Raw genomic sequence first — 26015 nt, 5'->3', positions numbered from 1 at the left:
CTTTGCGATAGTAATTTCAAAAACATATCTCTATAATACACACAAATAAACTTTGTCAAAGTGTACCGACATTTTTGACATGTGGGTAATAATACATTAGCTGCGTCTGCTAGATCGTTCCCCATTCAGCCTTTAGAGAAGTAAAAACAGAAGTAGCGATAGAAAAAAAAAATAATCCACCTTTGAACGTTGATTATGTTTTTATCTGTTTGTCACTGTAGAGGGACCTACGGAATTAGACATGACTAATGGCGCCCTCAGTCGTCCGGTTAAAATATTCTTCATCGCCGCTCTGAACTGTGGGTGCTTCGTGCCGTAGATGACGGGATTCAAGCAGCTGTTGAAGAGGAGAAAACCCTGGCCCATGGGCACGCCCTCGGGTCCGTACTGTCCCAGGACGCAGATGCCGTAGGGGATGATGCAACAGAGAAAACCAAGGACCACGATGAAGGCGTTTTTCGTGATGCGATACTCGAGTGAATGCCTCTTGATTTTGACATTGATCTGGGGATCTCCCTGCATGGGTACATTCAGGTCGAGAATAATTATAATGATAGTAATAATCATTTCTGAGATATATGTCTATGTATTCTACTTCGCTGAAGAGCTCCTCAGTGACAATATGTGCTACACTATTCTACATAATTGAAATAAATGTATATTGAATATATAATAATTTGATCAAATGAATACATCGATAAAAAGAAATTAATTATCGTTATTTTGTTATAATTAATTCATCATCGTAAAACAATCTTTAAAATGTATGAGTGTCGGGAAACAATGCCGGAGGCCGCGTGAATAACTTGAAACCTCTCGGGGACACGTGCTGATTCTTACTCTCCTGTTCACCAGCAGTTAAAATAGTTATAATGCTTTACAGATATATGAACCTGGCTGCTACAAAACATAGTGCGTCTGGGGGAGGGGATCGATGACGTTTAAAAGATAGGTGAGGTAAGATGAAAGATAAAGATGAAAGCTTGTGTAGAAACGTAATCTTGTGAGAGTAATTATATGCCTGCCGGTTGTTACCCATGGAAAGAGTTTTAGATGATAGATCAGAATCAAAAGAGTAATTTCAAGTCGCAAACACTTCAGTCATCTGTGCGTTAGACACGGGGTCATCCCACGAGACCGACACCCAGGAGGCATACAGCGCACGAGTTCGACATAGATAAAAGGCCACGAGTCATACAGCTCATGAGTTCGACACTAGACAAAAAAGGCCCATGAGTTCGATACTCGGTAAAAACAGCCCACGAATTCGACAGTGTTGGTCTTGTGAGCCTTGTTTGCTTAGTGTCGATCTCGTGGGGAGTATGACTCATGGGCTGTATGACTCGTGGGCTGTATGACTTGTGAGCTGTATGACTCGTGGGCTGTATGACTCGTGGGTATCGGTCTCGTGACATGCACCAGTTACATGTTGTTCTTGCAGCATTTCGAGTGTGATCCCCACTAGAGGCAAGAAATTTCCGTTGTGTTTAATCAATGCAGGAGTAGGTATTTTATTTTGTTTGTTTTCACATATTTGGGTGCTATTTTGCATGCAAGCAAGACAGTGAATGTTCTCATTGGCGGAGAGAGAGTGAAGGGATCAGAACTCATCAGAACGCCTGTCAAAGCAGTTTATATTCTAACGCATCGTTTTTCATTAGACCTGTACATTCCACGGAATAACACATCAAAACACTCGATATTCATACATCGGCGAATATCGCTATAGAGAAATATTAAATCAGTACAACAGGATGAAACTGGAATGAAAGCCAATCTTTCAGCAACCTATGCCCGATTGAATGAATGATCGACCTCCAAAATCTACTCGCGATTTCCTTGATTTAATGGGCCAATATATTGTATTCCTCCCATTCCGCCGACACTAAACATCAAATCTTATTCTGTTCAGTTTTGACGAGGCGTAATGTGTAATTTAATTTGATGAGATGTAATGTGCTTTAGGGTCGGTGCCTTCCTCATATGCACATGCATCAAGCATGCAATCGAATTATTCCGCGGTTAGCAATAAGCACATGAAAATAATGGGCATGATGCGGGTGGTTTAAGTAGATTATGCTGCGAACGATTTTATGAAGGCCTCGGGAAACTAAGACCAAACTCATAAAAATCATGTCCTGATGATAAATAAAATACGGATCTGCGTAGATATATATGTATACAGGGGCAATAACAACCAGTGAAAATGTTTACGAGCGACATATTTCTCCCAGTCGCATGCGTTGGATTTATTGAGCTCGAATGCAATTTGTCGATACCACGTGGATTTTACGTAACCGAATGAGAGCGTTATTCAATTGATTACCTATAGTGACCTTCAAAACAAGCATGTCTGTTTGCCCATGCATTTCATACACGCGCTGCGAAATTTCAAGCTTAGTTGACACCAGGCAATGTTAGGTAAACAGTGTGATTTTTTCTTAATTTACACGCAGGACCTTTTTTTTTTGGGGGGGGGGGGGGTGGGTATCTTATTGATTTTCTTCTGCAGAACGTGATTATTAGGTAAATGTAAATATGTTGTGAGAAACATTTTCTACAGTCATTGAATTTGGAATTCGCTAGCTTGGTACTACGTTCCTGAAGTTGAATTGAGTACACAGCGATTTTCAAGGCAAACAAGACCCATAAATCGGACTGTAGGCAAAAAAGGGGCCATGAGTCTGACACTTGGTAAAAAAGGCCCCAAGACTTCGCCATTTCAAAACGAGGACTATTTTTGTTTTGTTTTGTTTTTGTTTGGTTTTTTTGCTTCGTGTCGGACTCATGGGCCTTATGTGCCTATAGCGTCGAGGTCATGGGCTGCTGTAAAACCAAAAATTTGCATTTTAATTTCACGGATTTCGCGAGAGCAAAGATTCGCGAAATCAAAATGCACGCGAAAGTTTCTGTCTGCACTATATGTATTAAATGCCATTGGCAATTCACGAGAATTTCATGCCGCGAAAATATCTTGCTTTACAGCGCATTACTAGTGGGCTGTATGACTCGTGGGTGTCGAACTCGTGACGTTCACGCAGTATACCTCTCCGGACGAGATCTGGAACTCTCTCTCTCTATTTTGCACATAGCCTACTATATCGAGTTCCCGAAGACCATGGGTTTAAAGGAAACCAAAACGAAAATATGAATGTGGAATGAGTAAAACTAGCAATATTGGTAGAACACATTGGTGCAAGTTTGGTGGAACTTGACTTACCTCTTTCAGAAAATTGGGGGAATGATATTACGCTTAATATACAATGTCAGTAACAAATTGACCGAATGTGTGCTTGTCATGAAAAATGGAGTTTTGTGGAATTCGGACTGAAACTTATAAAAATTTATATCTTATGAATCAATTGTCCAAATTTCCTCCAACTCCGCTGATGTCTTCTACTAATATTGCTTTCACTTAAATTAATTTTCTTCTGGGGCTTGATTTCCTTAATCAATAGTGGTCCAGAGAGAAAGAAAGAGAGGGAGAGAGAGAGAGAGAGAGAGAGAGAGAAAGACGGAGAGTTGATGCTTATGCCTTCGATTGTCACTTTATTGTTGTGTTCTGCATTTAATGTGCGGAATAAAATGCAAAATTTACCCCAGTTTTGAGAGCAGTGTCCTTGACGTTTAATAGCATGCCATGTCTAATTACCGGGGAAATATGAACACATGGTAACACGACTAATATATTGCTATATCCCATAACACATTGATTAATCTGACTTTTTTCTATATTATGTAAGATTAGTCCCACTTAACTGGAAATGAGTGACAAATTTACATTGGCTTGCGGTCGTTGAATGGATTTTATTGTTTGTTTCTGCTGCCATTTAATTGTCAGCCGATTTTCACGAATGAACAACTGCTACGAATTTTATTACTTGCGCGCGCGCGACAGTGTGTGTGTGTGTATGTGTGTTTGTCTTCTGGAAAGCAAACAAAAACATACGCTATTATCAAGACATGTCTTAAAATAAATAGATATTTACAATCTCTGCTCATTTATGCTCACTTTGATTTTGATATTAAAGTATTTGGTATCGAAACAGATATAATGAGAACAATTTCTTACTAGCACTTTCTCACAAGTCATGTGTCACACCCATTTAGAATATCTAATCACATCACTGCGTCAAGAATTGGGGAGATAATCACAATCCCCTAGAAGTAAAGCAGTATCGCGACTACGAAAATTGCACACACAGTGCCTAAAAGAAACAACAACAAACACACAAAACAAGCAAACAAATAAATAAACAAATGAAAAAAAAAATCCTCACAGGAAACCGACCAACAGACAAAAGCAAAACAAAACAAAAATCTTCAGATTCAAAATGAAAGCTTAAAGTTTAAAATTTAAATCAGTAGGCTTGGATGACAAACAAACGTCACGCCAGCTCTTGCTCACCTCCCGATTTTCACCAGATGTAGTCGGTGGAGCCGTGTTATCGTCGTCATTATGGCCAGGAGTAGCTTGGGCCACGTCAGCCCCAGCTGGGCGGGAACTCACGGTCGGCACAGTAGACGCGGCTCGCTTCATGCTCTTCCACTCGCGCTGCTTCCTAGAATGATGTCGAACGAACATGAAGATGCGGACGTAGAAGAGAAGGACGATGGCGAGGGGGATGCAGGTGAGAAAAGTCGACGCCATGTACGTGTGAATCAAGTTTTCGGAACCTTCATGAAGGATAAACACGATTACAAAAACGAGCCAGATTATTGAATAAGGAAGGGGAAAGACGCAAACTAATACCACTGTGGCAGAATTAATATTTTGATTGGAACGCTATCGCACCTACAATTATCCAGCGTTTCATGGGGAATTAAATCATTATGTAAAATACTGTGAACTGTAATCCATATCCCTACGCTACTCCTGTAGGTATCTCGTATTATGTTGAAATGTTTCTCTGTCTTTTGACAATTTGGTTAGATTATCGTGATTGTAGGATACAATGTATTTAATTTACACAAAAAGGCATACTATTCCATTGAACGTATCTGTCTTTCTTCATTTTTTTTGATGTGACATATATATTATTTTAATCGTCAACAATATCTTATTTTTATAAAAAGTGTTGATAACATGCGATTCTTTTTTTGTTGCGCTTGCTGATTAGGCGTAACTGCATGTGAAATGTTCTGATAATGTTGGGAGAATTACATGAATAATCTATCGACGAGACAAAAAAAAAAAAAACACAACAAATATCTAAAACAGCCGGCGACGATAGTGATGATGAGAAAATACCCTAGCATGGATGCAGTCACGTGGGACTGGCGTCATTACCCCAATCGATTTTATATTCCCTCTGTCATATTATGTAAGGGCTTGCATAACAATTTTTGTCTTGTGATGTAACTTTGGAAAAACTTATTTCTAAGCTCTCATAAAAAAAACCCAACCCCCCCAAAAAAAAAACAAAAAAAAAAACACACACACACACACAAAACGAACGAGTAAGCAACCAACTTTGACTCTAGTAACCTACCGTCTTCATTCTCCTCGTGGTCTGAACACATGTGAGTGTCAAAGTCGTAGCCGAGACGAGTGAGTCCGGCAGCGAACGGGACGATGATGACGTTGAGTGGAATCAGCCATGTCAGGGCGAGGAATATTACCACGTTACACCGCGTAAAGACCTTCACGCAAGACCGAACAAGCACATGAAATGAAATCAAACAGAAGAGATAACATTGCTTTCACGATAGTCCAAAGGATATTTGGTTACGATCGTTATGTTCATGATGTGGCTACTTTTTATGGCGTTTATCTTCTCTGTTATCAATAATAGATTTCATTGATTGCATCGTTGATCTCTTAAACTGCACATTTTTCAATAACGAGGGAAGGTATGTCCACAAACTTGGGTCCACTGTTCTAAGAACATATTGAACCTGCTTCAAGTTTTAAATATAATGTTTGAGTATGTATAAACAAGGGTCGAAACAGAGAAAATCAACCTCATGAAAAAAAAAACAAAAAACAAACAAATAAACAAACAAACAAACAAACAAACAAACTAACCTGGTATACAAGAGCTGTTACAAAGACTACTTATAATCATTTTTACTGTTCTGATCTCGAATCGACATAAAATTGCGAATAACTATATGAATATGAAACACACACACACACACACACACACACACACACACTGTGTTCGCCTTGGCTGGACCTTGGCTGGACTTAAGTCGCGTACTCACAAATTATTTATAAATTTTGTAACTACCTGACTACTCCACCGTGGTAATGGTCAGATGATTATGTCTATATCATCACCAAATTTCATTCACATACTATATGTGACTGACCCAAACCCATTGTTTCGATATAAGTGAAATTTGTAAATTTCATAACTTCTTTTTATTTCTCTTATATTAATGATTTTGATAAGACTTTTACTGTTCCCATCATGATGCATGAAAACTGATTAACATTACATTTAACAGCTTATCACACTCGGAGAAAAACAAAGTCTCTCATGCATAATAGCTAAACAGTTATATAATCATAACCAGTACATGTGGGATGCTCTTTAAATTTCAATGTAAAATAAAACGTGTCATCACTATCGTATCAGGGCTATAACCCCCCCCCCCCCGGCTAAATACTGGTTAGTGATAAGGTTAGAGCAAAGATTAGGGTTAGGGTTTAATAGGTTTAGGGCATAGAGTCTGGGTTAGGGTTAGGATTAGGTTCAGGATTAGGATTAGGGTAAGGGTTAGGGTCAGGGGAAGGGTCCGAGGTAATTGCCCAAGGGGTATTTGCCTTAGACCCCATCATAATACAACATTTACAACCGCAAAGCAGCAATTACAGCTACGGCATGATCTTCAAATTGAAGCACATAATATCCTTAACGAAACTACATATTATATAAATGTCGAATGGTACCCCTGTGCTAAAGAATACATGAGATGTCAGGAAAAATAAAACTGTCCAAAAATATTGCCCTGTGTTTTTTCGTCGTTAATGCCTCCCTCTGACGTCTGAAAGAAAATTAACTCGTATGAAGCTTATATGAAGCTTTTACACTCACAGATCCACATTACCTGTTTCTGGAAGAGGAAAAAGAGGAGAAGAAAGAGGAGAAAGGCGATAAGGAGGAGGAGGAGGAGGAGGAGGAGGAGGAGGCGGAGACGGAGGCGGAGGCGGATGATTAGGTGGAGTATTTTCAGCGGAAAATTTCTGTGATTTTGCTTGTGGTTTACAAACTGGCTACCCATACTAATGTCAGAGTTTAAAAGGAAACTGGAAAAAAAAGTCAGCACAAACAAATCTCTGATCATTGATTGACAGTTAAAAGTAGTTAACCTGAAAGAAACCACGGGTCCATCTGAAACCTACACAATTTGTCTTGCATGTCTTGTCGTTGTGATAAGGACAAACCAGGTCAATTCTAAAGAAGAAAAAAAAACTTAAACGAATTCAGATGTTTGTAAATATGAATAAGGCAGAAGGTAAAGAAAGCCTGTATGAAAGACCCACACTATAACGGTCATAGCTTTGTTTATGTACACATATCATTATGCATTCGAGTATTATTATACATACATTAGCAATACTTTTGAATAGCAGCATATACTCAATGACAGAATAATTAGAAATCCTTTTTTCATGCAAGGACAAGGTAGAGATACAGAGGCCATGGTTCTTTTCCCTTTGCGATGTTATTATATCTTAAGCCCCCGTTCCACTATGCCGTTCTCGCTACGATTTGACAATTTTCTCAGGTCGGGAAGGATCGGGTAAAACCTGAGCCGATCTGGACACAGTACAATGTTAGAACGCTCTAAGTACGCTGCAGTTACGACTACCAAGTGCTTGCTACGCTCTTACTACGATGATCGGGAATTACACATTGCGATCTCTGCCGCTGCCGGTACGCTTTAGAACGATGTAGCTACGCTGTTAGTGCGATGTTGCCGATGTTATTCGATCAATGCACACTGTATATCTACGCTCTGAACGATCTATACGATCTTATCACGCTGTTACCCCGTTCAGAGAGCTGAAAAGTGCCCGATGTGCCCCGATGTACCCCGATTCGACTGTGGGTCAGCAGTCAGTCAACTTATTAGCATGCAGAACCGAAGAAATATACTGTGGACCTCGAAGATTCATTATTCTTTTTTTACTTTTGATTTTCAAAGTTGTTGTTGCTTCGTTATTCTGACTACTCTTTCTTCATCAGCGAGCCCGTGCTTCTGTGCCTCCAGTGCCCTGGTTATGACCCACCATTTCCCTCTCCTCTCCCCTCCCCCCCCCCCCCCCTTGTCCACCTCGGACTTACTACCTTCTTCACTACTACTGTATATCTTTCTATCCTCTCATCAATTTTTTCCTTACAAGAGAGCCGCCATGTGTTTGTTAATGTGCGTCCGTATGTGTGCATGTATGTGTGTTTAACTCTGTCTGTCCTTTTTTTTTTTTGCTGCCGCTTAGGGAAATTTGTTGTTGTTGTTTTTTGCAATTATATATTTTTCTCTATGAGGGGACTGCATTCTAATACTACAAGCTCTGCTTTTTAGCAGACCCCTCCATTTCCAGCAATATTTTGTATGCATTTACCACAGTGACGTAACTGTTATTTGTATCTCTGTTGATAATTTGCCTGTATCTCTTTTACAATGTTATTCTGTTCATTGCATTGTGGTACTGATTTCATCTGTGTATATGAGCATTTCTTTGTATTTCTTATTATTTGTTTGTTGGAAGTGAAATAAATCAACTTGAACTTGAACTTGAAGAGCCTCCTCAACTCACGGTTCTTTTGCAGCAATGCATTGTATAAACAAAGACGTGCTGATTTTTCAAAGGATTTTTCTTGATGTCCTTGCTTTTATAGTCCGCCTTCCTCCAGTTGTAGATGATTTCATATTCTTCAAAATTCTGCTATGTCCTCTTCCTCCTCTTTCAGCATCACGTGCAGTCTCTCTTTCTTCGCCTTTTCGGTAGCTGCTTCGCTGCTTTCTTCTCTTCTTTTTCTTCATCTCTTCTTCTTCTTCGAAAATTAAAGCTAAAATTACTTCCCGTTCTTGTGCCGATGTTACTACGCTCAGAAAGACCTTGTTACGCTCATCCCGCTGCGTTTACGCCGTCATTACGCTCTCCCCGCTGCGTTTACGCTGTCACTACGCTCTCCCCGCTTGCCATACGATTAAAAATATGTCAATTTTGATCGGGGAGATCGGGAAGAAATTTTGAACCGGTTCAAAATTTCTTCCCGATCTGAAAAACTGCCCGCTCCAACCCCGACCTCCACACGCTGCTGCTACGATGCTTCCGATCCCCGTACGCTTTTGCCGCTCTCTTCCGATCTGCTAGATCGGGACAGATCGGGGTCCAAATCGTGATAGTGGAACGGGGGCTTTAACGATTGACAATAACCATAAAAAAACAGCGAAAAGAGAATGCGAGGGGTGAATAAAATTTTGCACGACAAGAATTCTTTCAAGTACTCTGCAGATCCCCTTATAGCGTAATAAATCACAGCTTCTGAAGTCTTTGTATTCTTACCATAGCAGTATTACCACACGCACCCATTCTTATGTCGACGCTTACTGCACACACACAGCACCCCTCTCAATTCTGTCTTCCACTATAACATACTATTGCAATACAAAAATAACTACCTTTTGTGAGAGGCAAACCTGAGCTACGTTCCCATCGAGGCTATCAGTGCAGCCAAGCCATGCTTATGCTGACGGTTTCTAGCTTCATTATTGAATCACAATGTACTGCCTTTTTGTATTTATATGCAACCATGAATGTTTTAGAATGATTTCGTTATAGTATATAGACTGCACTTTTGTATTCCTCCTTTATCATTTTGTTTAAATTTTCCACAACCATGTTATTTATTTCGATTTGATTTGAGAAGCAGAAGAAATATAAACGAACGAACTTGTCATTTATAGTCAGGAATAAAAAAAAAAATGGGAATAACATACATTTGCGAACAATGCTTGCCGCGGGCATTGATTTCCTCACTTCGATACTTATGCTACTGTTAACAACAAACATGTTTTCATGGTAACGTTAAGAGCGACTATTATGCGAAACTTATTAGCAAGAAGAAGCCACTTGTGCTTCTGCTGACTTATTATGACATCGCTTCACAGTGCATGGCGGCGAACGAGACAAAGGTAAACGGTCTCTGAATATACTAGTAAACGTGAACCGTTCCTGACATCGGATGATACGCGTTCGAAAGCAGGAACAAAAGAAACAAAAAAGAAAAATGCTGTTACAACTTATCACAAAATTTACATGACAAGTACAGTAAAGAAAGTAAAGAAAACCTATATGAAAGATCCACACTATTATAATGGCTCTGTTTATGTATATCTTGCACTATAATACTTCTGATTGGCTGTTTATGTATACTGAATAAAAGTATATCATTATGGATGGGGATATTATACATACATTCATACTTCTGACTGGTAGTATATACTCAATGAAAGAATAATTATCAATCTTGTGGTTGTTGTTTTTTTCAAGGACAAGGCAAAGATTATTATTCTTCCATTGAATATATACTGTCACTCAGAAGTATTAATGTATATAATTCTTATGCAGAAGGATACATAAAAAGAACCACGATAGTTATAGTGTGGGTCTTATTTACAGGCTTTCTTTATCGTCTTTACTTAACTTGTCATCCAAACTTTGATTAAATTATTTAGATTATCAGATGCACGTGTGGGAAAAACCGTTAATGTAATTATTCGTTTGAAGTTATTCGCAGAATTAAGAACACTTAAGGTAAGTGACATTAATCTTCTGCAAAACTCACTCTTTATGTTTCGCTTACACAATAGTCAGTTGCCATCTTCTTTTTACTTACTATTTCAATTAAACAAGGAAATACATTCTTATCCAACAAGACAATCTGATAAGTTTCACTTGCATAATCCCAAAACAGTGATGGCTCTGAAATCTGTCAGACACACTGGACCCGATATTTGGAATTCTCTTCCTTCTGAAATTCGAAGTTCAAAGTCCATGTATTCCTTTAGGAAGGCTGTAAAAACAAAATGTTGTTATCTGAATATCAGTAATTCCATTGTCATTGTTAATGTATTATACACGAAATTCTTTCGTAGAAATATCTACGCAATTAATCTATTATGAAATAATGATTATGTAACCGACCATGACCTGTATCAAATCTTTACTGTCCACCTGTACCTCGGTGAGGAAATATTTTAGCATGTCTTGCTAATCAGTGATACAGATGACTTTACTTTGTATTAAACCTTTAGTGAAAGCAGACAAACCTCTCCTTTCCCTTTCTACTCTCAACTATTTTATCTCTATGCAAGTCATCCCTCCCTCCTATTCTCCTTCCGATGTATATTATAATATTATGTTATGCTACGGGGGCTGCACGCAAATCAAGCTACGCTTATGCTGTAGCCCCTCTGTATTATTCATTGTTGTATGTTTTGTTGTACTTTTGCTGTACATTGTACACAGGCAATGAACAAGAAAATACTTATATATATTATTATATTTATGTTTGTACATGAATGTGTATATGTACAATGATGATACAGAAACCAATAAATCAAATCAAATCAAATCAAATCAAATCAAATCAAATCAAATCAAATCAAATCAAATCAATCAAAAGTTGGACCCCTCGAAAGACCAGCACGAACATAAAGGCCGAGCTGGCCAGGGCAATTCATCTGTTTGTATTCAGTTATACTGTATATATTCAAGTTGTATCGTATCATTGATACTTTGTGATTTTGCGATGAATAAACAAACACACACACACAAACAAACAAACAAACAAACAAACAAACAGACAAACAAACAGACAAACAAACAAACAAACAAACAACCAATATCGCCTTTGGTATCTATTAGCGGAGCTGCAGTAGTGTGCGCGGTATTTGTGTGCACTCTCAAGTCTAAAATACGTGAAATAGGGAAAATACATTGTTGTATTCAAGATCAAGATCAGGTCCGCCAGTTTTTGATTATTTGCAACATTTGCGGAAAAAAAAGAAGTCTTGCAACTGATTGGATGCTTTTTAGCTGCCTCCATAGTAACAGAAATTACGACCGCTTATAAAATATCACATATCTTTTTCAAGGAACGGTCCCCAGGGTTGCATAAGTGGTAAATTGCAACGATTTCACTTATCGCAGCTGCTCATGATAATGACCAAGGCTGATTAGTGTCCAGGTCCCAAAGTACCCGTAATCATTTTAAGTTACCATAATCGTACATCACTGTTTTTTTGAAAGGGGTCATTAGAACGTCAGTAATTACGAGGAAGTCATCCAGTGTGCAATATCTCGGACGTACTAATAACACACCAATGTGCCAGTTATTCAAAGCAGGGCGATAATGGGTCATGAACGTGATGAATGCTGATAACAATGGCGTCGTTCGTAAAAGATATCTAACCTAAACTATTATCGTTAATAATCTTGTTTTGGTTCTAAAGGTAATAAATACTCATTCCTGGGCTCATTGCTATCTTATCACGTCACCATACACGTCAACAGGTGTAAAAAAAAATGCAATTTTTGTTTGTTTTTTTATTTTCTCTTCTTTTCTCAGAAATTATTTGAGTCACTGTCGACCATGAAAAAGGGTGATGAATTTATGTCAGCTTCGTTTTTTTTTTAAATATTAATCTATGGCATTGTTACATCGATTGACAGCAATTCTCTTTATATCCCTAACCCTCCCCATGTGATGAGTGCAATGAGGAAAACAACAATTCAAGCAATGAGAATTTCCCAGCTTCAAACAGTCAGTACTCGCATCTCTCTAGGGTTTTTTTTTTCTTTTTACCAAAAATGTACGCTTTCCCTTCATAATCACATAAGAAAACCCTTTTATGCAAGGTCTGGAAGTGTGTGAGAGTATACTTCGACATTGTCGATTTTTTTATTACTTTCTTTAGGCTCTTTAAACTATGTACCTGCATCTCCAGCAGGATTACAAAAAGCCAATAACAACCTGAGCTCGATTGGTAATATTTTCATCGGACTTTAGACCTGCCATTTATATACCTGTACACGTGCACATAAGGGCATAAAAGCACTGTCGTCAGGAAACGTGTCGCGACGCTCCCACACAACCCCGCACGAAGCTCGAAAGGGCGACTTATTTAAAAAAAAAATTCCAGATTTTTTTTTTTCAGATTTAATTATAATTGTGTGTGTGTGTGTGTGTGTGTGTGTGTGTGTATGTGTGGGTGTGTTGTGCTCTTCACACATGCAATTTGATAATGTGGCTCAAATCGGTGATGCTGAAGAGTGCCAATATCACCCGACGGTGTACACGGCTTTAAAAACGTAGGCCTATGAGCGAGTCATGAGATGAATTGGGTTACAAGCACACTGTGATACACGCTTTGACATTCATTTTCACATCTGCATACATACAACGACATTCTTTATAGATGAGGGCATCTGCAACCAATTACATTTACTGCCCGTGGGACGATTCTTGCACCATTAAAGCCGATCTTTTTGCACTTTCAACTTTATGAAATAAATTGCCTTTTGTGTTGCCCGACGGCCCTGCTACACGCACACTGTAGGCATCCACGATATTGCCATTCTCAATGTAGCAAAGAGAAGAGAAAGAAAGAAAGAAAGAAAGAAACAAACAAACGCGGTGCTGTCAGTGCATTTAACTTTCCTTGACACAACCATGAAAATGATTTTTACAAGTGGTCGTAAATTTTCACGTTAAAGAAACCTTAAACTGCGATTCCAGGAATCATTCGAATTCACGTTTGCCAGGTCTCATGAAAGATACGGACTTCTGAGTAAATTGTTAAAGAGTTTCTATTCTTGTCATACTACCGAAAGGACGTGATCAACAAGTGGACGTGTTCTGCAGAGGGACTGCGGGTTGTGTGCCCCGCGTCACAAGGCCATCACTGGTGGAAACCAATTTCATTGATTCAAACGCATAGATTTCTATGATTTTTTTAAAAGCATTATCATATTACATGTACACTCTTCATCTTCTTTTTCCCAGTCTAATTGAATATTCGATACTGTCGCATTTGCAAGGCCAACATTGCGTGTTTGACACATCACACATAAACAAATCTCGTGTCTAAACGTCATTCAAAATACAATATTCTTCAATGACTTTCGAGTCAAGTTTTTTTTATAGACTGCATGTACTATTTGACCTGCACTATTAGCTGTTTTATGTCTTCAAGCTACGAGCACTTGTCTCCTCTATCAATGTCATTACGTTATTATCATTCCAAAATAAAACAGTAAAGATAGCAGCAGTAAGATTATGATATTGGTGGTGATGTATGTCAGCTGATGTTTTTTGGTAACTATCATCATTATCAGATGACACTAGATGAGATGAAAAAAAAAGAAGAAGAAAAGAAATAGCCAACCCTGTTCAACAGTGTGTTCACATAGTCGACTATGTGAAAAAGCTCGAATTTAACGGTGTGAAGATCATTTCACACGGTGGTGTGGTTTTTCACATAGTAATGTAAAGGGTATTCACATAGTAATGTTTTCTTTCACATTGTGAATTAATGATTCACACCTGTGAAGTGAAGATTCACATTATGTTCACGCTGTTAAAACGCTCTAATTTCACAGTGTGAAGAGGGTTTACACTGTTGACTTGTGTTCACACTGTGTTCACAGTGTGTTCACACTGTGTTTCACATTGTGGGACACTGTGTTCTTTCCATCAGGGAAGGACCGGACCTTACGGAGGAGGGTTGTGAATGGTCGTTATTGCTGAAGCAGGTACGGACTGCACTGTCTTTCACACAATATTATCACCAAATCATCAGCATATTAGTACACTTTCATCATCCGTGATGATGCCACCATTGTAATTATTTTGAGAAGTAGCAGTAGTGTAAAATGGGTTTCAAATTTCAAAAACCAAACAAAACGAGACTGCTTGAAATTGATCATAATATAAACAAATTGTAATTTCAAGGTGAAAGCATCACAAATGCAATGCATGTATGATATCGCTGTCTTACAAATCTTCTTTAGTCTGCATAGAAATATACATTATAAACTTTTTTTTTTATGAAATGATTTTAAGTAAGTAAATCATATCCTTCGCAATACCATACCAAGTATTTGCACAATAATGATCTCTAAATGGGAAGGGTTTTCATAAATCATTGCATTTTAAGTATTGACGGGAAACATGAATAGGCTATATCTTGATAATCATTGCTTTAGAGAAAACCAATGCGAATACGTTGTAAGGTGCAGCCATAGCTGGATGAGAAGACTACAAAAGTTTGGGACACTACAGCAGGACAGCAATGTATAGAAAATATCACTTGAATACCAAGAACCCCTATTCTGTTTTATAAAAAGTACACATTCCTCAACTTGTTATTAGTGACATACGTTAAGGGTATCACTGTTGTAAGTCAAGTGCTCTTTTATTTTGCTAGAAAAATAAAAAGAATGTTGGATTCTGCGTTTATTTTCCTCATATCGTTGTCCTGCAGTGTCATCACAAAAGTTTGTAGACTGCTGATCCAGCAATGACGGCACTGAAACTTTAATATTTATAACTTTTAAACAGATTGTCCGATTTTCCTCAAACTTTCACTAATGTGTCCTACGAGTATTGCCGCTTTTATTTCATTCACACACATTGTTGGGTGAACTTGTCTTTATTTGATCTAAGACTGTATGTGACCAATATAGGTGTTATGTGAAAGGACATGAAAAGTACAGACCCACGAGTTTATTATTTCATATCCCATTCTCAAACAACTATCATTACGATAATGCTTTCTTGGCTTGCTTCATCATTTCAGGAAGGTATTCCTATTCTATCAGTAATAAAACTGAAATTGACATTTTACAAGATTTTATCACATAAAGTTCATGGACAGCAGGAGACAAGTATGACAATATACTGAAATTACAACAATAGACTTAGATTGAACTTGCAATATGAGGGATGTCGGTGGTAACAGCTATAGAAAGTGCAGCTAACCGCCATATTAAGCATAGCTTTAATAAACAGAACTGTATTTGATTTACAGTGACTTACAAGAGGACTGCATGAATAATAAATGCTGCATGACGTTATGAATCATAGTAAAGTACCTGTGGTGATGATGTGTACATGTGCTAGTGGGAATGCACTAGGGCATACACAATAAAGTTTAAATTATATGACAAATCATTTATGACCAGCACTTGTCATGGCAAACGGATTTCACTCTGCTTATTTATCTATTGCCATATACAGAGGGCCATGGAGTTTGAACATGGCGGATCCGTATTCCGTAAACAATGGGTTTAGTCACTTTGAACACTGTAAGTGACCACTCCTTCAGTTTAGTTAATTTTGATTTTATTTGTGCATCTTTCTATGAAAATCACACATAGTTTAACGGTAAATTTATTGAAAAAGAAATTGTAGTTCACGGTGAAATGATAACGATAAAATGTAAAATATCTGAAAAGATACAGTGAAATCAAAGATGTCAACGATTATTTCCAGGCTGACAAAGAAAAGAAAAAGGTGCTTGATAGTGATTATAGCTTATTAAGATAAAAGTGCAACTTACCTTTTGATATCTAGCTGTCGACATTGTGATGAGAACCATTCGATTCAGGCCGATGACGGTGAGGTGCCAGATGCTACTGCCTCCGCACACAAATGAAACAATGGCCACGGCGACACAAGACGCATCGGAGAGCGGCCACCCCGTGGTCGACACCATACCCACCACAATGAAAGGGATGGTGGTGCAGGTGAGGAGGTCGGCGACGGCAAGACTCAACACGTAAACGTTAGTGACAGTGCGGAGTTTCGGGTACAGAGCGACGGCGACGACCACGACCATGTTTCCGACAAAACCGGTGACTGCAATGAGTCCAAGCCAGCAGCTGAATCCGATACGCGAGTGGAGGGTGTCCAAGCTGTCGCCCTCGACATCGGTGCCGATGTCGTACCCGTTGGGTGCAAGGCTTCGATTCATAATCATCTCTGTCTACTAAATCTCTCCAATCGAGTCGCGACTTTCTGTTCAAATACACCACGATTACAAATTAAAAGGATTAAATCAAGCAGCCCTAAAAGTAAACATGGATTGAAAATAAAGGGAAATAAAATGTATTTTAAGTATTCAAAGCTGAATGTTGGACAGAATGATCCCAACAATGCAACCTATTCAAGCAAAGCTTCTTCATAAAGTCGCAGTATTTCACGAGAAAAGAAATAAAGGCACCCTCTTGGATGTATACTTCATGACATTTCCAGTGTGTAAATCGCGTGCTTCACAGTTTACAGATTCAAAACACTGAAAGAAAAATAAGACCTATAAAAACGGAGAACCTTGATAATTATTAGTTTCCTTTGATATTCGTGAGATTGGCCTATGCTCCTTGGTATTCTGATAAATTGCGAAGATGGACTGGGTGCCAGCAATTTTCTGAGTGACTGCACTATAATAGTAGCAATAGCAAGTGGCGCTACCTACACATACAAAACAGGACTTGATGCAGTCACTAGAAATGAAAAGTTCGATACATTGATTTGATTGTGGTTGGGAGCAAGTTGTTGAAATCCTTCTGATACGTTCTTCCGCCAAGGCAGCGAGAAGTCACGCACAACTGCAAGCAACAGGTAAACCGCTCCGTTTCAGGGAATTGATAGTTAGGCACATGGAACGAAATGGAAACTGCTCCGTTTTTCTTGACTGGAGTGTTGGAACTCACTGCAGCTCACTTAGGCCGTCAATATATAAAGCGAAGCATTGTGAGCAGTAATAATAGCAGATTCTGTCGTGGAGGGAAGCGCAGCATATGCATCAACAATAATTTAAAAGCACTGCGACGCAATGGAGATATTTTTGCGAAACAATTTTGTACGCGGACTTTAAAAAAAAATCTGTTAAAGGACCTGCGCTACTAGATAGGATAGAATCCTCTCGCGACTGCGCATACGTTATTCATAAGCTGTCTATAACAGCCAGTAAACCCTTAATGCCTGGCGATTAGACGTTTAATTGAAATCGCCAATGAATTCCGTCCACATCGGCAAGATGCGATACAGTGTATCTCATGTAGTGACATATAATTATGGGCCGATGTAATCGACAGCGAACCACGCGTCAGGTTTAAGCATGATTAAGGATATTTTGCATAATGCCACAGACATAACAAGCGCTTTAAAATCCTTCTCCTCTCGACCGTCGCTTTGACGGGAATAATCGCTTCGACGTATTTTCGTGGCAGCTCCAGTCTTCAACGGGACAGAGCTATTTCTAATATGGTGGAATGAAAACACGAATCCGCACGACGTTTAATTTGTCGACGCGCCATGACATGCGGAAGTATGTTTCGCGCGCATGAATGCTTTTACACGGCAATCTGCAAATTTGCTCACAGTATCATCACGCTGAGTAGTCAGAACAGACGAACGAGGATTCTGTCATTTAAAAGAGTGAACAATGGAATTCAGTAACACCAGTTAAAAGAAAATTCAGAAAAAAAATAGTCATGAGAGTTGATTTATTGTTCACAAACAACTTTCCTGAATCATACTGCTTTTGTTGACTCACCAAGATGTCTCTCTACCGACATAACACTTTGTACCCAGTGTTACCAATAAAAAAACATCCCTGTAGTCGTCGTAGGCCTCTGGCGTGTGTAAACTTAACCAGATGAATCCATTTCGAAACGAAATAAAATATCACATACGACGGTAGACAATGCATGATGATTTGCGATTCAAACGCTGATGAAAATTTGATATCTCTATGGTAATATGAATTCATCTCCCACTCCTAGCCGATACCGTTATACTTTTGTTTTCCTTCTTGCAAGGGCAAGTGCTCATTCATATCTAAACAGTATGGCAATCTAGAAAATTGTAATGGGTGGAGAGTTTGCGGACGAAAGAGTGGCTGAGTGTTTTATTGTTGATAGACATGTATATTTTACGTGGACATTGGTCGCTTAGTGATTAAAAAAAATGCAAGCCACCGTTCCTGTCGAAATGCAAAAGTGCAATATCATAGTACATTTATGCACAGACGACGGAAGTGTGTGTGTGTGTGTGTATGGGGGGGGGGGGGGGGGCAGGGGGTGATGCAGGGGAGGGGCCTGCTCCCGTCCCAATCAAAAAAGGTGAGAGCGTTCCCTCCCCTCCTCCCACCCCCCCCCAAAAAAAAACAAAAGAGGAGAAAGACAAATGCAATGTGTAGCTAAAAATTGTTTTTTATAATAATATGTATAATGTTTTTGGAAAATTGAGCAATCCCATTTTCTTTGCTCAATTTTTGCAGTAATAGATTATATTCATTTCTGGTCAGTTTTCCTCTGTTTACGTTTTTTATAAACTCAAAAAGCTCCATCACATCGGTGATCCATTGCATTTATCTCCAAGTTGAATTATCCTTCGGGTTTATGCCAGGTTTAAGTGTGTACGTGTGTGTCACACATAAAGCGCACTGCTATACAATTGTAGCTTCTGACCATCCGAGCATTGAGAATTAAGGTTTCTGGGACGAACGCTGAACTAGGGCCTTCTATAGCTCAGTCGGTAGAGCACCGGGCCAGCAATCCAGAGGTCTCGGTTTCGAATCCCAATGGAATCCCATCTTCTTCGCTCAATTTTCCAATAATAATTTATATTCATTTCTGGTCAGTTTTCCTCTGTTTACGTTAATTATAATGTTCATAAGAATCAAATCCATCCATTTTCCTTTTCAGTAGTTTTCTCAGTATGAAATCAACGATTGTGGCTTTCCGAGGTGGCTTAATGAAATCGTTATCATAGCACAATTTGTTAGATGCGCAATGACGCAAAATTTCAATAACAGTTTTGATAAGCTTCATTTTACTCTTTTTTTAACAGTTTATCTTATCTTCACATTTACAAAATGATAATTTGACATATCAAAATTTTTCACATGATAATATCAACAAAATTATTCAAAAGAAATAGAAAATTACGTGTATAACATATGAACTTAGTACATTTCATGGTATTTTAAAGTAAACCAGTGGAAGAGGGTGTTATCGATAAGCAATTCTCTTGAATTTGATAAAGGCCTGTTGGCATGAAGGCTTGTTACACATTTCCCTTACTTAAGAATTTGACTGACAGAATGAAATATGATTTTTGAAGGAAGGCGTTTGCATGGTGTTGTACATAGGATACACTCGGTTTGCGGTTCACCATGTGTAGTCCTTAGAAGGACTGTTGGAATGACAGGAGAAAAAAAGAAGAAAGGTCGGATAAGAGGTAAGAAATTGAGTGAGAGTATTCTTTCTGGAGTGTGTGTAGTCCTGAAAAGGACTGTGAACCCAAGAGATAGAAGAGCTTATATAGGAAAGGACTTTTCTAAGCTCTTCTATCTCTTTGGTTCACAGTCCTTTTCAGAACTACACACACTCCAGAAAGAATATTCTCACTCAATTTCTTACCTCTTCTCTGACCTTTCTTTCTTCTTTTCTCCTGTCATTCCAACAGAATAAAATATATTCACACAGAAAAAGATAGCGTGAACTTCCGAGTATTTTCAAAGTCATTCGACTGAGGAGGACAACACAATGGGAATTGAACAAGATAGAAACTAAAGGAACTAAAATGGAGATACCTAAATAGGAACAAGTTGAGAGAAAAAAAGTAGGCCTAATAGCTATACATTTAAGGTGAGCTGAATAGTCAGAACCAGTAATAAGTCTTTCGGCACGTTTTTGTAATGACAATGTTATAGACAGCTGATTTTCCTGATACCATGTACAGTTTCTCTGTACAATATTTCAATAGGTGACGTGTGGTTAAAGAAGTGCATTATAAAGAGTTTGGATGGTGTTTTTAGCATGTAAACGAGGTATTATCTAACTTTCAAAAGTATCTAGATATTACTTGATAGTTGCTGACTGAACTCTATGTATATGCTTGGACCATGTAAGGTGTGAATCGATAATAGTCCCTTATTAAATTAAAACAAGACTTTGAACATTTTTTTTCTAGCATGATTATGTAGATATCTAAAAATTTGTTTTGCTCCAGAAACAACGTTCAAACTTTAAAAAAGTTGAATATTGTGGTCAGTATCTGTAGGTTTTAATGAAAAACAAAACGTCGTGTCATCTGGAAACAGAGTAAAATTGACAACAGAAATGAAAATTTGAAAGAAAGATATTATTCAGAGGGGTGAAGGCTCAGATTTGAGTTCCTTCAGTTTGTCTCCCTCTACAAATGAAAATTTGTACTTAACATAACAATGTCGGAATCTTGGAGCTTGGGTATTTGTTCCATGTTCATCGTGTCACTGCCGGCAACCAGGGACAGCCTAGTGGTAGTGTCGCTGCCCGGAAAGCAGTAGATGACAGGTTCGACTACTACTGGTTCCTTTTTTCCGACATGTTTGTTAATTTACAGATCAGCAGTTGCGATCTTAAATTTTCATTTGTAGAGGGAGACAAACTGAAGAAACTCAAACCTGAGAAATGGATATTGTTTGTTTTGTTGTATTTCAGGGCGAGTTGGTTTGGGTTTCAGTTTATTACGGGCTGACATGGGGGGGGGGGGGGGCTGAGATTGGGACGTAACAACAGGGAAGGTTTCTGAAGTTTTTTAGCATTCCAATGGAGTCCGTTTTAATGCCACGTTTTTATACGATTGTTCTTTTCAGTTTAACTTTGCATACATGTCCGGTTATTTGTCTATATGTCAAGTACTATTCCGTGTTGTTCTTTCTCTATGTATATACTGTATTTGTTATGCTTTGTCATTTTTATGTAAAAATCCCGCAATGAGTTTCCTGTAATGTTTTTTATTGGAAGAATAAAAATGAATTGAATTGAACTGAATTGAAATCATTTGCATACACTCAGCAAAAAAATAAAAGAAAGAAAGTAAAAAAAAAATTCTGATTCATATTTCTTGTACAAAATTTGGCGAAAATTGATTTAATTATACCGCATTAATGTTAATTTAACTGGCTACCAACATGTGGGAGGTGGTAGTGTCATAGGTAAACGTATAAAATTTCCGAGCGAGAGGCTGCTGAAGACTTGTAATATTTGTATTTGTAACAATTTGAATTACCCGCCTCGAGTAGCCATGTTTAGCACCGGCGTTTGGTAGCAAAAGTGGCAACCAATCAGCAGACCCCTAATCAGGGAAGCTCATGCATAAACATTTCGCGCTGACGGCGGATGGGTGGGTCTAGTGGTGTAATTGCCCAGACCTACTTCAGTAATATCTCGAAACGCCCTCACTCGGATGCGCTCGGCGCTAAAGCTCCCACTGTTCTGATTGCTGGGCCTAACAACATCAAGGGGCCTTAAAAAAACTAAAAACGAAATGGTAACATATCTGTATCTATTCGAATCATAATTACATGTAAGAGTAAGGGGGTGTTGCAAGAAAGTGGAGTTGCAATTAATCGCAAATATCTATTGCAAACTTTGCAAAAAGATTTTGGGGACTTGCAATTAATTGCAACCTTCTTGCAACACCCCTTAGACAGCTTCCAAGCATTGTGAACGAAAAAGCCTTCAAGTAATTGAAACCTATAAATCGCTGTTAATTTCCTAAACTTATGGCGCTTCATTGAGTACTGACAATTTTTTTTTAAATTTCAACAGTGAGAAAAAAGCTGTCTAGCTAGCTGTGTAGTACAGAGGTAATGATGCATGTTATTTTGCCTTGGTTACCATCGTTTTTATCTTTTAAACTTCAAAATATTGTCTTTATGTCTCTAGACTGGGATATTTACTCTATAATCGACGACTTGGTTTCTTTCCACATTTAAATGGTGATTTCCATTATATTACATGAGAAATTGTTCCGCCCACTGTTAACCCTTTCCAAGCCAGGGATTGTGGACAGTGGGTATAACGTTATGGGATCCTCTCTGCCAATCAAGACTAAAAACACCCTAAAAGGGGTTAATAACGACGGTATTGATTAACGCTGTTGTAATTTCTCTTTCAACTGCTGAAGCATCTCTCATTGCGTTATTGAAGGTTTAGATTTCATGTTCAAAACTGAATCTATAGCGCGATAATTAAAGTCACATGAATTAAGAGGTGCTGACATTTATCACTCATATGAGAGGATCACGCGGACATCACATTATGATAAATGGGCAGAGATAGAAGAAAGGAAGTTATCAAACATAATATTATGATAACAGCTATTGTGACAACTTGACATCTTATCCATATACTGGTCGAATGATTGATTAGCGTCCTCCAGAGGTTACCTTATGTTTCGATGTTTCGTGTCTCTTTAGGTGCCCTGGAGATTTCGTGAGCGATCACGCAACGTACTTCTCTTGGACGGAGTTTCAGTTTCCACACGTTAAAGATCATTTTTCATTCTTACGTTACACACATTTGGCGTGGCAAAGTTGTTGACTCATACCATACACTCTCGGGCATTGTTTCTCTAGAACATCAACAGGTGTAGCCTCAGTCCTGGAGAATACAAAGGAATTCATTTCTTAACATCAATGATAACGTGTTGCAGACTTGACAGGCACATTTATTTGAAGTTTATTTAAGTGTCCCATAATGGAAAGGAATATTTCGCATTGACACAGAATCGCCAATACGAGTAATTATTGAATCTGGAGTACTGATGATATCGAGTTGAGAAAGAATGGATTTCATGGTATGGTTGCTCGCTGGCTTTGTTCTCTTGCAACCCATTTTCTCACATTCCAAAGGCAATAGAAAGTGTGAGTATCTTGATTATCTTTAATTGTCCTTTATGGGGTCAGTTTTGCAGTTTTTTTCTTGCGTGTTTCACTGTGCACAAAAGTGGTCGATGTACCCAAAATCATACTTACTTTACCTGAATGTTTTACGTTTATACAAGCATCGATTGTGCTTGGCATCATATTTCAAAGAATTTTGGAAATTAAGTAATGACTGTCAGTTTTAAGGTACTGTTGTTTACAAATATACGTGTGGCGTTTATTTGTGGCATAATACTTTAAAGCAGCGGATGGAACCTGTCTAAGAAACACAAAATGATGATTAACATTCGTTGGATTGTAGTGACGTTACTGAACTGAACAGTACAAATTCCACAACTCCTCAAGGGAACGTTTTCGTCTGTAAGTCTCCCTACCGATTCAGGAATTCAAACATTTGATTGCAAAGTGACTCTTGATCATTATATCTCCCTTAGATTTTACTCTCAGCTGTTCGGAGAGGCAATTAGAGCATGAGGTATCGTGTGACGAAAGCTGTGTTACCAACGGTGATACTTGGGTTATAAAGGCACCCCGTGGACGGCGAATTCTCACTCAAATAAAATCTTTCAATAACAAAGTGATGGGATTCTACATGTTGGAAGATATAGCTAACAAGTCGTCTCTGACTGTGATATTGGATTACAACCAGAGCTCCCCTGCTATATCACTAACCAATGAGATTCAGCTTTCGATATGGTATATATATCTACCCAGTGAACTTCAAGCTGAGTGTAAAGTGTTATGAAGGTAGGTGTTTCTGATGTTTACATGATGTCGAATAATTATTCATACGAAGATATTCGCTCTAGGTCTAATACAAAATTATATAGGGGGCTACATATATTTTTCAATGAACAGTGTTTTCTTTTTTATGAATGCCCTTAATGTCCACACAATATCCACACATAAATCCCGAGGGAATGTTATATTCATACAAAAACATGACCCATCCTAATTTTTCGTAAGAGGTGATGTTAGAATTCAGGTATTAAAATCTAAAGGCTGTTGCGATTTGTTGATATGAATATTTGAAAGAGAGTCGAAGAGCTGTACGAAAGTTATGTCATACTTTGTGCTTAAGATTACTTAATCCAGTGAAAGGTATAGAAATTCACGACAGTTTTCGATAAATATGATGTAGATATCGCCTTGGAAACACTTGGTATTCCTTAAATGTTATCGTTATTCCTTAAATTCCTCCAAATGGAAACAGGGTAGCAGCCTAGCAATGAGACTGTATAAGATAATGGTTTCCATTCATAATAGCCGTGAAGGGATATACTTTTTTATCATTAAAGAAATGGATTTGTCGTCGATGATTCTGGTCTTTTTGAAAGCATGCTGCAAGGTTTTCTATGCAAGTGACCTTACTTAGCAAACAAACTAATATTAGCCAGAAAAGGTTAGGAAAGCTTAGGTCAAATACCTAAAAAAAAAGACATAGGAATGATCATATACAACTTAAAAAAAAGAATGTTTAACCCCCTTGGAAAGATAATTCTGGGAAAAAAAAAACTATAGACAAACTTTGAAGTGCAACAAGCCACTTCTCATTACACGCGGAATGTAGGAAATAGCATAACGTTTGATATAAATTATGTAAATTGATAAATCATAACGAACGTATACTTATTAATCTAGCGCACTGTGCTCCCCTTTGTTTTGAAGATTAACTGCCATTGCAAAGTGCTTCGTTGAGTAATAATGATTTTCTGTAAGGCTTGCAATATATTTTAGTGCATATGAGTTGGTACAAAAGTAAGAAAGCCAATCAAAATAAAATTACACCACAGAAGAAAGTCAAATATTCTCTACATGGAAAACAATTCATGATTAAAAACTTCAGAAAAGAGCTATAAGCAGAAATAGAAGAAAAAAGTTTCGCGATTTTTAACTTATACCCCCATTCCAAAGAGATTTTTTCTCATCGGTCATACATCGAAAGCAAGGACTGTTCATTCCGGCCACCCACCGAAGTATATGATGGCACTCTGATGAATCTGACTTGATTGGTCAACTATCAGGTGAGTGTCAGACATGTCGCACGTGATCCTCATCGGACGATCTTGCCTCAGCCGATCAACGCCCGACATGTCTGATACTGACAAGAGATGGTCGATCAACCCATTTATCGCTCTGCGATCCGGTACGCTTTGGTTGGTGGCCGGAATGATTTACTTTGCTTCCAATGAGCGACCGATGAGAGAAAAAACTTTGTCGAATAGGGGTATAAAAGTATGCTGTGTTGATCCCAAACAAATAATCAATTT

The 26015-nt window shown here is 38.3% G+C and overlaps 1 protein-coding gene across 1 annotated transcript; it reads right to left on the bottom strand.

Annotated features, from left to right (window-relative positions):
* Nucleotides 1-201: 201 nt before the first annotated feature.
* LOC139722999 (G-protein coupled receptor moody-like) lies at nucleotides 202-16998 on the bottom strand. Its single transcript, XM_071634277.1, has 5 exons — nucleotides 16585-16998; nucleotides 5493-5643; nucleotides 4393-4677; nucleotides 3774-3820; nucleotides 202-486 (listed from the first exon to the last, which is right to left on the bottom strand). Exons 1-5 carry the CDS (start codon nucleotides 16996-16998, stop codon nucleotides 202-204), a joined length of 1182 nt encoding a protein of 393 aa, XP_071490378.1.
* Between the last annotated feature and the right edge of the window lie 9017 nt (nucleotides 16999-26015).

The sequence above is a fragment of the Diadema antillarum genome, unplaced genomic scaffold (genome assembly GCF_040938485.1).
Source record: "Diadema antillarum isolate AM-2024a unplaced genomic scaffold, OU_Dant_1.0 scf00000180, whole genome shotgun sequence".
Lineage (NCBI taxonomy): Eukaryota > Metazoa > Echinodermata > Echinoidea > Diadematoida > Diadematidae > Diadema > Diadema antillarum.
Note: the sequence above shows the minus strand (reverse complement) of the source record. Positions and strands in the feature narration are given on the sequence as shown.